We start from the raw sequence: 15,135 nt of genomic DNA, 5'->3' as shown, positions 1-15,135 counted from the left end.
AATATTACTTTTTTGGCAATGAGAAACAAAGAAAAAAACTGTTTGAAAATGAGCTGAAATGAAACGTCCCGGTTTATTTAATGGCGCCACAACCGGACGTGTTGGTAAAATTAAAAAAAAAAAAAACATTTTAAATGATAGGGCTCGACTTAAGTTGCTTTTTTTTAGGCTAACAAAACGTGACGCCCGTCAAATCATTGGGCAATAATCATTTCGATTTGTATATTTGCGTCATCTGCTTCATCCAATCACTCATTCTTCCGCAAATGGAAAGAACGAGCTAATACCGGAAACTGCGGCACATTAAATTACAAAATAAAAGTACATACATCGTGTCAAACGAACGTAAATTTGAGTCAAATCATTACCGAATAGAAATCACAAGGGATTTAATCTGCTACATTTTAATGTAGATCAAATTTTTAAATGTTTAGACCATTTTTGAGCATTTGCGGTGTATTTTTATTTTGTTTTGAAGTTTTAGGCGGAAATAACACGTTGAGACAGGTTTGACCAAACTTTACGTCATTATCAACAACGAAGCGAGCATATTGTGAGCTACGGCCATTTCTTACGTCGCTGTATTTTCTTGACAATTTTATTCTTCGATATACACAGTATTTCTGTTTTGGCAAGCAAGGAAATTTGTTATAGTTTATTAGCTGGCTCGCAAGCCAGTTGAATCTCTCCAGAATGGATCCAACAAGTCGATACCAAGTGGTAAGTGTTGAGGGTTAAATGGCGATGTTTGGCCTATAACAAGGCCTTAACTCATAACCACCATTTTCTAACATCAAATGAGAACGCCCTATATTTTGATAGTTATTTTCTCTGCTCTGTTTTATGCCGTTCGAAAGAATTTCTCAATTTCTACGACACAAGATAATGGAAACCTGTAAGGTGAATACTTCCGCGTATGCTAAGCTAACTTTAGCAGACCGGTTATGTAAACAGTACGGTAAATTGTCCGCCTGATTGTGCGGCCACAGATAATATTTATTTTTTCCCGTCCAATTTTTGGCAACAACCAACAGGATTTGACCGATTCACACAGTTCCAACCTCAAAATTTCACACAACGATCGATTTCGCCCTTAAGGTCACAGTTGCGCCGAACACACAAGTAAATTCATACGTTAAAAATCAAAAAAGCAACTACAGATAATTAAAAACCATCTGAAATATGGCAGAAAGGAGTTAATTTAGCCTTGTTTTACATTGGATGGGATTGAATCAACGGATATGTAGTGCAACAATAAACATAGACGCTGGCCAAAAGTATTGGCACCCCTGCAATTCTGTCAGATAATGCTCAGTTTCTTCCAGAAAATGATTGCAATTACAAATGCCTTGCTAGGAATATCTTCATTTATTCTCCTTGCAATGAAAACACACACAAGAGAATTGGAAATTATTAAAATCATTATCATTTTACCAGGGCAGTCAAACGATTAAAAATTTTAATCGAGTTAATCACAGTTTAAAAATGAATTAATCGCAATTCAAACCATCTCTAAAATATGCCATATTTTTCTGTAAATTATTGTTGGAATGGAAAGACGGATATATACATTCAACATCCTATACATAATTCTTAAAGGAAAAATGTGAGTTTGTATATTGTGACTAAATATTGCCATCTAGTGTTTTTGTTGAGCTTTCAGTAAATGATACTGTAGCGCAGGGGTCCCCAAACTTATTCCTGTGAGGGCAACATAACTTTCGCCTTCTGTGTGGTGGCAGTGGTAGAGTAGTATTCCCCCAACCCAGAGGTTGTGAGTTCGATTCTCCGCCCTGATGAACTCGTCTAAGTGTCCTTGCGCAAGATACTGAACCCCATGTTGCTCCTGGTGCTGCGTAGGCATGTGCCGGTATGAGATTTTCACGGTACGATGACCGTGAGCAAAAATACCGCGGTTTCACGGTATCACGGTATTGCAATTATAACTCCCAAAATTTTGAGATGTATGGGTTTAAAAAAAATAAAAAATAATAATAATAATAATTCCATTGAACAGGATTTTTTTTCAAAACATATTTGCAAATAGGAACATGAATATAATGTGAAAATAAATAAACAAAAAATAACATATTTTATATAAAATTTAAATAAATAGAACCTAGACTATACCCACAGCCACAGCTCAAGTTGCTCAATATTAGAGTAAGAACAAAATAATTGCTATAAAGAGTAAAAAGACTTCTAAATAAAATAAAAAATATATACTGTATGACTTTTTTTAAGGGGGAAGCTCAAGTGAAGTTTTGCCATTTTCAGCCACTGTGTCAACTCTAGTCTACATGATGCCATGCCTTTGTGTTAAAAAGCACAAAGAATTCATAAGTTAATAAGTTAGTTGAAAATGTATAAGTTAGTTTTATAAATTAGTTAAAATGTAAATATTGTTGAGGAAAGGTTTCATCTAAAAAAAAAAAAGTGAGGAGTGAGACCTCCTTTTCTCAATTAGCGATCTTTGACGCGATTCTTTTTCTTTCCCCCCTTCATTCAAGCTTTTCTCTCACTCAGCGGCTGTGAGACATAAAAGAAGCTGCTCTCCCAGTTTAGCCTAGGCTAACATTCGTCTTTGTAAGTTTTAGTTAGTTTGTATATTGAATTTGAAAGGAAAATGTGCGTTTTGTTTTTGGCGAACTTTTTAATGGTGCTACTGCTATCCTGTTGAACCTAATCACACGTGGAAAAATACAATTGTACAACGTTTTAAATGTATTCATTTGTATATTTCACCACCATTTGAGAGCTCAATAAATTGAAGAAAAGCACGCCTTGTGTTTGGAGGATTTGTTTTTGGGTTTGCTGGCTGTTTAGTGACACTCACGGCAACAAACGGGAAGGGGTGAGCGGTGCCGCACCAAGCCACTTCGGCTGCATTTTGGCACATGAAAAATAGCGAATACCGTACTAAGGTATGACGGAAAATTTTAGTGGTTTTGAAACCGCGACGTTTTCACACCACGGTAAACCGTGAAACCGGTAACCGGCACATGTCTAGTGCTGCGTCACCAGTAGGTGGATGGCGAGATAGTGTAAAGCGCTTTGAGCGCCTTGACAGGTGGAAAAGCCTTAATGACTGACTTAATGTTTAGACTGCATGTTCAATTGTTAAATATATTAAATTGAAAGCTGGTAAATAAATCAACAAGAAACGGTTAATCTTTATTTCATGCATTGATTCAGATTTTCAAATTATATAACAGTCTGCTTGGGTGAATTTATCGTCATTTATCGTTATCGAGGTAAATCTGCTCAATTTATCGTGATACGTGCTTAAGGCCATATTGCCCAGCCCTAATCGGTATCGGCTTTGAGGAGCAGGAAGTTATCGATATCGGTATCGGTTTCAAAAAATGGATATCGTTCCCGCTCCTCAAAGCCGATATCGATAACCGATAATAAATATATAATTTTTTGAATGTATAGTCAGCCGAGTTTGTGAACACCTGGAGGCTAAAAAAACTAGTGGTGGATTCAACACAGATTTTTGCCTTTGACCTCACCAGATTTTTCATAATGACATGAACAAAACAAAACAAAGACAAGGACAGTCTTGACTTCAAATAAAGTGCCAATATTTATTTTTTCAAATAAATATAATTAGAGTCAATCACAATCAATTAGTCACTATAATTAAAGATGTGTTTCCTGAACAATAAGCACTGAACTAAAACATAAACCCAAAAGGTATTGTGCTTTGTCATCAGATAAAAATATTTGGTGCTACAGGAGAGGAGACCGTTGTGGTCTTGGTCCATGAAACAACTTTCCTAACCTGGGAGACAGGTTAGGACAGCAAGCCTATCAATAACCAAAAGGCCTCTCAACAACTTAATAACTTATAACACTGTCACATGATTTTTCAAAGGGTGCCAATACTTTTGTCCGGAGTTTTTTTTCCCCCATTCTCTTTTGTGTTTTTTCATTGCAAGCAAAATAAGTGAAGATATTACTAAGCATTTGTATTTGCAATCATATTCTGGGAGAAATTGAGCATTATCTGACAGAATTGCAAGGTTGCCAATACTTTTGGCCAGCACTTTATATGTTTTTTGTGTGCATAAATGTTCTCTATATATAGAATTAAAAAAAAAAAAAAGAACAAAGTATCAAATGAGAACATAAAGACGCTAAAAGAATCATTTTAGATAGTCCCTAACCCTAAATCTTAATTTTACACCAGTCCCGGCGGAAAAACTTTTTGTAAAATGAATTTTTTTGTGTACCGAAGCATTCGTATCTTAAGATATCAGTTTACTTTTGAGCGCACTGTGAGATTCAATTCCAGACAACTTTTTCAGCTGCACAATGAGGATGACTCCTCCGAGGCCTCCGGCAGTGAGCAGCAGCCGTCCTCCGACACCCAGGCTGGAACATCTCTGGACCAAAGCCAGACACAGAGCGATGAACTTCCTGCTCCACCACCAGCAGAAGCTGGAGGTGCAGAAGCAGCTCCGCCACCTTACGCCTCTATAGACCTGGGCGCAACTGCAGCTTTGCCGGGTTGGTATCCAACAAATCGTTTTCTTGCTGAATTGCTTTTTTTGTCCTGGCGTCACCACAACATTGCTGCTTCTTCACAACAGAGACCAGTTTCCAAAGTGACTTTCCAGTGCCACCACCGTACAGCGTGGCCACTTCGTTGCCCACGTATGACGAAGCGGAAAAAGCAAAAGCGGCGTCCATGGCTGCTTCCGCCGTGGAGGTCGTATCACGGGTGCGAGGCCATTTTATTGCCTGGTTTCTTTCAATAAATGTGGATCGCCACATTTGTTATATTGATTTATCTTCATGTGTGCATTCATCGCCATCAGGAGGACGAATTTCTTCCCAGAGATGATTTCAGCGATGCTGACCAACTGCGAGTTGGGAATGACGGAATCTTCATGTTGGCCTTTTTCAGTGAGTATAATACTGGAGCTGTGTTTTAGCTAAAAGACTTCCTGACAAATGATATCACCGCAACTGATTGCGCAGACGAACACCCCCACCCCGTCCCATGTCAATCGTTTGTGCTGTAAAAAGTTTTGTTTGTGCTGCTATAGTTTTATAACCTTAAAAGGGAACCTGCTAGAAACAGATAAAATATGGTAAATCGAGAGCTTTGCCTTTCGGCTCAGCTCCTTCTTCACCACTACGGACCGGTGCAGCGTCCGCATTACTGCAGACGCTGCACCGGTCCGCCTGCCGATCTCTTGCTCCCTCCTACCCTCACTCGTGAACAAGACCCCAAGATACTTGAACTCCTCCACTTGGGGCAGGATCTCATTCCCGACCCGGAGAGGGCACTCCACCCTTTTCCGACTGAGGACCATGGTCTCGGATTTAGAGGTGCTGATCTTCATCCCAACCGCTTCACACTCGGCCGCGAACCGTTCCAGTGAGAGTTGGAGGTCACGTCTTGATGAAGCCGACAGCACCACATCATCTGCAAAAAGTAGAGATTCAATGCTGAGGTCACCAAACCGGACCCCCTCAACGCTTCGGCTGTGCCTAGAAATTCTGTCCATAAAAGTTGTGAACAGAATCGGTGACAAAGGGCAGCCTTGGCGGAGTCCAATCCTCACTGGGAACGAATTCGACTTACTACCGGCAATGCGGACCAAACTCTGACACCAGTTGTACAAGGACCGAACAGCCCATACCAAGGGACTCTGTACCCCGTACTCCCGGAGCATCCACCACAGAAATCCCCGAGGCACACGGTCGAACGCCTTCTCCAGATCTACAAAACACATGTAGACTGTTTGGGCGAACTCCCATGCACCCTCGAGGACCCTGCAGAGGATGTAGAGCTGGTCCACTGTTCCGCGGCCAGGACGAAAACCACACTGCTCCTCCTGAATCCGAGATTCGACTTCCCGACGGACCCTCCTCTCCAGCACCCCTGAATAGACTTTACCGGGGAGGCTGAGGAGTGTGATCCCTCTATAATTGGAACACACCCTCCGGTCCCCCTTCTTAAAAAGGGGACCCACCACCCCGGTCTGCCAATCCAGAGGCACTGTCCCCGATGTGCACGCAATGTTGTAGAGGCGTGTCGCGCATGGCAAACTGGTCCTAGGTGAGGGGCCAGACGAAGCATGGCTGGAAAAGACTCCTTATGATGAAAAAGATAGATGAACTCAAGGTTCCCTTGCCCGGACGCAGCTTACTAGGGCCCCACTCTGGAGCCAGGCCTGGAGGTGGGGCTCGAAGGCAAGTGTCTAGTGGCCGGGCCTGTCCCCATGGGGCCTGGCCGGGCACAGCCCGAAAAGACAACATGGGTTCCCCTTCCCATGGGCTCACCACCTGTGGGAGGGGCCAAAGGGGTCGGGTGCATAGTGAGTAGGGTGGCAGCCAAAGGCGGGGGCCTTAGCAGTCCGATCCCCAGCTGCTGTCTGTCTCATAAAGACAATTTTTTTTGAGTCTCTGCGGGCTCTCCTCGCAAGCAGCATGGACTCAACGGCATGTAGTTGTCCCGATCGTTCGGCTTGGTTGTCCAGCGCCGGCATCCCGGGCGTCCTACCGGTTGTTCTGCTCGGTCGTCTGACGTCTGGCATCCATTGGTTGTCTTTCGCCGGCTGTGCGGCTTGGCCGTTCGTTGCCGTTGAACCGGGTTGCGGGTCTTACCGAATGCGCTATTGACCTCCAGTGGCCAGTTTTATTGCTTTAAAATTGAATTTCAGCTTTGTACTTTGGAGCTAAACTGAATCAGAACCCTCTTTTTCTCTCTTTGGAAAAAAAAACACTTCTAAATACGCCTTTGGAACACTGAAACAATTTAAAATTGAACGTATTATACGTTTTTGGGAGCAAATGAGTTAACGCCGCCACGCTTTGCAAATGAGTTGTTTTCTTTTAATTTTTTGAGGCCGTTTAAAACTTGTGACCATTCCTTGTGTATTGTAACGTCTGTAACTACGCGCGGCCCCCTTAAGAGACGATCGGACAGGGGAGCTGTGACGCAGGGGTAAGCGAGTAGGAAGAATGGGAGAATGGGCGAGAGATAGCGGTCGCGGCAGCCTTCTGTTACTGTACTTTATTGTTTTTCTTTATTAATGTTACCACAATAAAATGGGTAATCCAATACCGACTCCTTTCCTTCTTCCTCATATCCGGGGCATTACAGTAATTTGGCTCGGACTTTTCGGCAAAATTGAGCGGTGGACGGCCGTCTTGGACTGATACCCAAGTTTGAATGAATTTACGCCGAGAGGCGAGGCCCAAAATAGAGTCTTTATTTTCAGAGTGCCGCCACGCTAACTTGGTCAACGAAGGGCAGGCGTACTTACATCTCTGCTATCAGGCTGTTTCGGCAGATGGATATATGCAATCACGGCTGACGAAACTTTGATCAGGCGTGAAAATCTCTCACATTTCGGCGAAATTCGCTGTTTTATGTCAAAAAGGTTGAGCTACGTGAATTGTGTTGATCCGAGGATAAAATTTTTAAAGGGGTTTGGGAGATTTTTTTTTAATGTCGGACGCTTGGTATGCAAGCGGGGAAAGCGGCACAAAGCCAACAAAGCGCACCAGAGTGGTCAAAACATTTACTTCTACAAAACAAATGAGGGTACACTGTTGTGTCCTGTCTCTTCAATGCCAAGCTTGGCTACACGTCGTGAATGAACACCAAAAGCGCCGTCACTCAGTTGTAATTTTGGAAGACGACAGGAGCTGGCCGATTGTAAGTCTATCTATCTAACGACATGTTTTATTGAAGTTGCTGAGCCTGTCGTGGTATGCAATGAGTCCATCTATCGCATGGTAAATAAAAATGAGGGCGGTAATTTTAACGGCTGCGTTTTATCGCTGCTCGAGTGCATCAATTTGTGCGCGCGTGCTGATGGCATATGAGACAACAGTTCCTTTCACATATGTATTGGTCATCAACACGCTGTAGAATTAAAGTTCAGAAATACAAAATAAGGAAACATCTATATTAAACACCGTAAACATTAGCATTGCTACATTGAGGCTAAGGCTAATATGGAAAAAATGCAACCTACTTTAGCCTGCTATAAAACATTGGCAGTCTTCTCCAAAGCGCAAACCTGCAGTTAAAAGGTGACACATTTGCAAATGAAAAAAATGGGAAAAAAATTGATTACTGACATCTAGTGCTCCAACGATTAACTCGAGTATTCGATTAAAAAAAAAAATTCTAATTAAATTTTGTCGCTTCGAGTATTCGTTTAATTAAAGTGGCGTTGTAATGGTTTATTTTGAAAATGTTTGCATTTAGTTTGATTAGGGTGGATACACTGCCCTCTGGTCTGCCTCTTTCCATATGGTTGAATCCAACTGCTCCCTGTTAAGACCAACGTAGGTTTTTGTTTGAGCTAATGTTTTTTTTAATGAATTCATAATGTAGTTTATTGGTATATTTAGCCGTTTTTTGTGGGAATATGTGTCTGAACCATTTGTTGAGAGCATTGTGAAAAATCTTTAGCATCTTGTAGCATGTAAGCTAGCGGACTTTTTCTAAGTTAGCCAATAGTTCTCTTGTTGTACATAGATCCTCATTTAAAAAAAAAAAAAAATGCCGTTTGAGGCTCAGCTCAGGTCTTTTCATTTTTCATGTTCCTTATCCAATTACTCGATTATTCGAACTAATTAGTCCATCGATTAATCGACTACTAAAATATTCGATAGCTGCAGCCCGACTGACATCACATGCAATGACAAAAAGAGCTTTTTTTATTTATTTTTTTTATTGCGGAGTGTAAATCTTTCTGTTAGCGCTTTAGCGCTTCCACACACATCCAAGCCGTCCATTTCATTCAGGAGCATAAAATACCGCGCGAAATATCAAATAAACATGCTTTTTGCTGTCATAGGCACTTTAAATTTTGTTTAAAGTGACGGATGATGGTCAAGTAAATATGAAATCATGTTGGAGGTGCTGCCTCCCTGGCAACCACCCTACGCAAACATGTTTTGCACGTCGGCCCTCCTCTAAGCTGCGCCCATCTGTTTCTTTCCGGTTGCCGAAGTACTCCCATACTAGCAACTTTCTTTTTGGAGGGGGGTTAAGCTCAGGTGTAATTTCGGAAAATTTTAGTTGACATTTTTATACCACGGAAAATCTTGAAACCCGTAACTGGCACATGCCTATTACATACAGTAGTTGACATAGAGACTACATGCCTCAGAGCTATATTCATACATTTCTAAAAACAATTCTGATCTCCGTGGGAAGGCATTGACTCATTGTTAGGTGTGACGCTTTTGGTTTTCTTCACCAGTGGAAATCACATCAATGCCCACGTATTTGTTCCAGCACTCTTAAGAACGTTAAAGAAGGCATACTGTGGAATATTTTATGAGGTGGTTTTATTTTTAAGGTTGTGGTTTTGTCATTGTTTTTTTGCTTTACTCACATCATTGTGTTTTTGTCTCCCCCTCTAGTGGCCTTCCTGTTCAACTGGATCGGCTTCTGTCTGTCTTTCTGTTTAACCAACACCATCGCAGGGCGTTACGGCGCCATCTGTGGCTTTGGGCTCTCACTCATCAAGTGGATTCTCATTGTCAGGGTGTGTGTGCATGTCAAAGTTACAGTTACTGAAAGCTGATCAAAAGGATATATCCAGTATATATTCTTTTCTTTTTTTAGTTCTCTGACTACTTCACTGGCTACTTCAATGGTCAGTACTGGCTGTGGTGGATCTTCCTGTTGCTTGGTAAGTTGGTTATTCCGTGTAACTTTTGGACTGCAAGTCACTACTTTTTTCCTCTTAATTTAAACTCTGCAACTTTCATAATGAAGCAGTATATTATTATTTTCTTGACAAACAATCTCCATTTCTTGTTAAAATGAAAACATAACATTTAATTTTCATTTGATTTCGCTCTGTAGCCTGTCGAGTCTTTAACGTTGCTACCTGGTTTATGTTCATAGTCTATGTTCCATACTTAGAGTTGAGAATTAGGCTGAACAAAAGCATTTTAAAATGATAACTAGGGTTGTTCCGATCATGTTTTTTTGCTCCCGATCCGATCCCGATCGTTTTAGTTTGAGTATCTGCCGATCCCGATACTTCCCGATCCGATTGCTTTTTATCTGCTCCCGATTCAAATCCAATCATTCCTGATAATTTTTCTCAATCATATACATTTTGGCAATGCATTAAGAAAAAAATGAATAAAACTCTGACGAATATATACATTCAACATACAGTACATAAGTACTGTATTTGTTTATTATGACAATAAATCCTCAAGATGGCATTTACATTATTAACAGGGGTGCACATAATTTTCTCAGAGGAGGACCTGGAGATGTGACTTGGTCCTCATTGAGCTTGAGAGCCGACCCGCCTAATGCGATAAATTTATGACAAGCTTTACTTAGAGCCAATTAACTTTAATTAATTATATTAACAATTAATGCCTGATTAACATCAACTGGCACAACAAAATTGCCATTACTTTGAAGTGAAATGTAAAGAAATAAGAAGCACCAATTCAAAATAAAGGGCATTATGCGGCTCCCACATTAACTCCAAGCCTTTTTAAAAGTGGGATATCCTCCTCATAAGACCTCATTGAACGTGCATGTTTAGCTTTGTAAAATGCGAGCAAAAACACGTTTGTCAGTGCATGTCGCTGTTCATTACCTTTATTCCGCCCTATTCCGCCACTTGTCCACAGGGCGAGTGGGGTCCTGTTTGACATCGATAGTTTGCTTAATTGCCACATGCTCTCTGTTTTTTTAGTGCTTTTCAAAGTTTGGATGGCTGAAATTCTTTGACCCTACATAAAATGCGCTGCTCTTCTCGGCGACATTGGGATTCTCATGGCACATTTTGTACCGCATTTCCGTGCGAGCATCATTTGCTTCTAGCCATGGTACCTCCTGTAGCCACTTTTCAGCAAAAGTCTTTTTTTTTCGGTAGCTCCGGTGACATCTCTGTCGTCTGTCTGTCTTTTGACGGGGGTGGGGGAACACGGAAGTAATTACTCAGCGTGGCCTGCCTCTTCGACATTTTGAGAAGTTATTTTCTCGTGGCCGCCGCAAATACAGTTGAAATAGAGGGCTAATTTGAATGGTGATCCCTCTGTGGGTGTGTGGTGTAAAGCCGGCGACGCTATGGAGTTGTGACTCCGGTTAGAGAATCGACGGAGGATGTTCAGGATCAATTCCTTTTATTGATGATGAATTGGAGAATGCATTTCACTTTGAGCTGTGTTGTGGTTTCTGAAAATACAGGATAACCATATAAATGTCAGAAAAATAATATAGCCTATAAAAGATACTGTATAAATGTATATCTAAATTAACAGGAAAAACATTAAATATAAATGTAATACACTGCTTTTGTAATGAATAAAATGCTAATTATTAACAATAATGATCATACACATTAAGCAGGAAAGTAAACAACAATATTGATATATGAATTGGCAACAACAAAACTCTTAGCCTTCACAATGTAGCCAAAAGGGCTAACGATTAGCATTAGCGCTTAGCGGCTAGCGCTCGGCGGCTAGCTCTCGGCGGCTAGCGGTTAGCTCGTGGCGCCTAACAAATGCAATGGACCCTAAACAGGTAAGTCAACTGCCAAAGTATTTTACACTATACCCACCTCGCTCATTCACACACAACATTCGGATGGCAAACAAGCAGGACGGCAGCTTTAGAACGTATTGCATGCCGTGAAAGGAGGAGAGAAGTAACTTGTGCACACAGCAGTCAAGGGAGGAGAGAAAGTAACTCGTGCGCTTCAATGAAGGGAGGAGAGAAAGTGAGTCATGCGCGCTTCGCTTTCTTAAAGGGCCAGCGCAGCAACAATTAAACGGAAGCACACACACTCACAATGGGGCTTTCCTACAACAGTGGTCAGCCATCGGTACGCAAAAGCGTATGGAAGCCGTTGAGGGCCAGCGCGTTTGTCTACGTCCAGTACGCATGCGCGCATGCGGACCACTTATGTGCACCCCTGATTATTAACATTCTTTCTGTGAGAGGGATCCACGGATAGAAAGACTTGTAATTCTTAAAGGATAAATGTGACCTTGTATATTGTGACTAAATATTGCCATCTAGTGTATTTGTTGAGGTTTCAGTAAATGATACTGTAGCCATTTAACTTCTGCCCAAATGCACGATGGGAAGTGCAACCATGACTGTGCGTATTGGTACCAATTGATATATCTTCTCTGCGTTGGGAAATAAAATAGGGTGTTAAGAAAAAAAATCAACTACTACCTTTCTTCCCCACATTGCTTCCCACGATATTTCTAATTGTTGAGAGAGGGATTGTAAGGCTTTAGCCAATTAAAAATAAAGCTACAAAGGCTGCCAAAATTCTCTCTACTCATTTAACGTTGCCTTTTAACTCTATGCATACGTAAAACGGTGCCATTATAGACTGAACGCGACATGATAGCCCTAGTTTAAGCCAAAACTAAGTACTCTGGATGAGTGTAAGACATTTTGTCTGTAACGTTAAATACAATTCGAAAATGATTTAATTAAAAGATATATATATATATTAAAAAAGGCACGTCCGATATTTTTTTGCCGATTCCAATACTTTGAAAATGACGTGATCGGGATGCTGATCGATCGGGACATCTCTAGTACTAACATTTATCTTTTAAGAACTACAAGTCTTTCTATCCATGGATCGCTTTAACAGAATGTTAATAATGGTCTAATGTCATCTTGTTGATTTATTGTTGTAATTAAGAAACCGTATGTACCGTATGTTGAATGTATATATCCATCTTGTCTTATCTTTCCATTCCAACAATAATTTTCAGAAAAATATGGCATATTTTATTGATGGTTTGAATTGCGATTAATTACGATTAATTAATTTTTAAGCTGCAATTAACTCGATTAAAAATTTTAATCGTTTGACACCCCTAGTTATTAGCAATTGTTTCTACAAAATGGATAAGCGACAAGACTTTTGTCAGGGACTGTATAGTGCGGAAATTACGGTACTTTTTATGCCACCCGTCCTTATATGAAAGGTCAGCTTGTATCTTGATTACACTCTACTCGTGCAGGTCTCCTGCTGTTCTTCAGAGGTTTTGTCAACTATCTCAAGGTCCGCAATATGTCAGAAAACATGGCCTCTTCGCACAGAACACGTCTCTTCTTCCTGTATTAACAAGGTAAAACAATACCTGTTTGTTTTTAATTAAAAAAAAAAAAATTTGTTGAGGGTCCTGAATCATTTTGTGCTTTCCTGCAGGGTTCCGCCCCGTTGCCATTCCGTTCCATTGACATGTCCAACAACTACCACCCATCCCCACCCTCGAATGACCTGCTAGACCATCATTGCAGTGAAGAGGAAGAAGGGCAGCAAAGTAAAAAGTAAACGTAGGGAGAAATGTGTAGTTGAATGTATAGCGGATAGATATAGATTTTCTCCACTTGCAGTGAGTTGTGCCGCTCGGCCAACGAACAATTCTGATCAAGTCTTACTTCATCCAGGAATTAGCACTTTGACCTTGGCAGGGGGTGCGGGTGCTGCCTACACCCTTGTTAACACCCTAGTCACTTTCACTTAAATCAATACTAGACAATTTATAAACTTGCATATAGGACTAGCTGACATATCCCGTGACGGCTCACCATTCAGAGCTGACAATAATCCGATTTTTTGGGGCAATAGTCGATTGAAGTAGTACCTAATAAAATAGCATTTTTGGCACATCCGAGCCAAAAAATAGGATGAATTTCAGGATTGTTTCACGTCCTATGCATCACCAGCGAGACAATTTTACCGAAGGAGGGCTACTCTCACTGCTGTCATTTCTGATAGTAACAAGACAAATATTTGACCACCAGCTGTGGTCGTTTTTTTTCCTTATTCAACAGCGTCTAATTACGGATGGAGGAAAAGCAAACTTTCGGCTGCGCTAGAAGGTAAGTTAGACATGGCCTGAAAGCAAAAAAAAAAAAAAAAAAAAAAATTTACAAGTCCTATGCAATGTCGTTGAGTTGCCGGGAAAAATCTTTTGGATTAAGACGTCATTAACAATTCATTAAACGCTGGGCAATAAAACTTAAAAATGTGATTGGCCGTGCATTTACAAATGTGTATGGTTTTATATTATGAAGATATAAATAGTATCCGTCCTTTTCCATTGAAGTGTTTTGTGACATGAAATCCTATTTGCTAGTATAAAATTAAAAAACTAAAGCAAGCAGAGATGTGATTGTTCGGCGTAATCATAGAAAGTGATAACAACTGAGCCCGTCTGGACAAAGTAAACATCAACCCCAAAATGTCAAAATGTAAATACCAGCTTAAAACCAATTCATATTTGCACTTTGAACTTCTGTACAGTATAATTTGTGAATCTGCTTAACTTTATGTGGTGTTGGAGCAGTTAAAGAAAATAATCAAAACTGCCTTCTATGATTTTCAACTTGAATTCTTAATCATGTGGAATACTGCTGTTTTTTTTTTTTTTTTTTTTTTTTGGTCTTCTTTGCACTTTTCACACTTTTTTTTGTTTATCTTCTGAACTGTGACTGTTTAAGTATTGCCAAACTTTTTCTCGCCTTTTTTTTTCTTCTCCCCTTCAGCCTTTTTTCAGCAATATCCAAAATTTTCTGCATGATTTACATGCTCGAATGATTAGCAGGGATATCAGGAGTTCAACGTTTATTTTGAAAGCCATGAACCAGTACAAAGAACAAATGAAATAAGATGGCAGTCATTTTTGTTGTTGCTTTGGCAAATGTAACCTGTCATTTATTGTAACTGGAATTAATTGATGTATCGGGAAATGACAATAAAGTTTGAAAAATGTACGGCGGTCATTATTCAGGCATGCAAACTTGCCACCTTCTGGCGAAATTTTGCCGTTTTGAAATCAAAATGGGTCATTCTTCTGAATCACGTAGATCTTAGGAGAAAAAAATGGGGCGGGGGGGGGGGGGTCTGTCAACGAGCGAATGAAACCGTTAACTTCAAAACTGTAGTCCATGCTCAAAACTACACTCTAGTCCAGGGGTCCCCGTCTGCCAGGCCGCGGACCGGTTCCGGTGCGCATTTGCTACCGGGCCGCACAGAAATAATAATTTAATCACGACCGCATTCTGGCCGAATTAACCCTGTGCCCCTGCTTAAAGAGCATTTATTATGTGAATTAGAATCATATTTTGAGACGATT

At 40.6% G+C, this 15,135-nt stretch overlaps 1 protein-coding gene across 1 annotated transcript; it reads left to right on the top strand.

Annotated features, from left to right (window-relative positions):
• Positions 1-513: 513 nt before the first annotated feature.
• Positions 514-14,771, top strand: ndfip2 (Nedd4 family interacting protein 2). The gene is made up of 8 exons (XM_057823885.1): positions 514-720; positions 4,314-4,515; positions 4,599-4,729; positions 4,827-4,914; positions 9,406-9,530; positions 9,611-9,677; positions 13,015-13,122; positions 13,203-14,771. Exons 1-7 carry the CDS (start codon positions 694-696, stop codon positions 13,116-13,118), a joined length of 744 nt encoding a protein of 247 aa, XP_057679868.1. The 5' UTR covers positions 514-693; the 3' UTR covers positions 13,119-13,122; positions 13,203-14,771.
• The last annotated feature ends 364 nt before the right edge of the window (positions 14,772-15,135 follow it).

The sequence above is a fragment of the Corythoichthys intestinalis genome, chromosome 2 (genome assembly GCF_030265065.1).
Source record: "Corythoichthys intestinalis isolate RoL2023-P3 chromosome 2, ASM3026506v1, whole genome shotgun sequence".
Taxonomy (NCBI): Eukaryota; Metazoa; Chordata; class Actinopteri; order Syngnathiformes; family Syngnathidae; genus Corythoichthys; species Corythoichthys intestinalis.
Note: the sequence above shows the minus strand (reverse complement) of the source record. Positions and strands in the feature narration are given on the sequence as shown.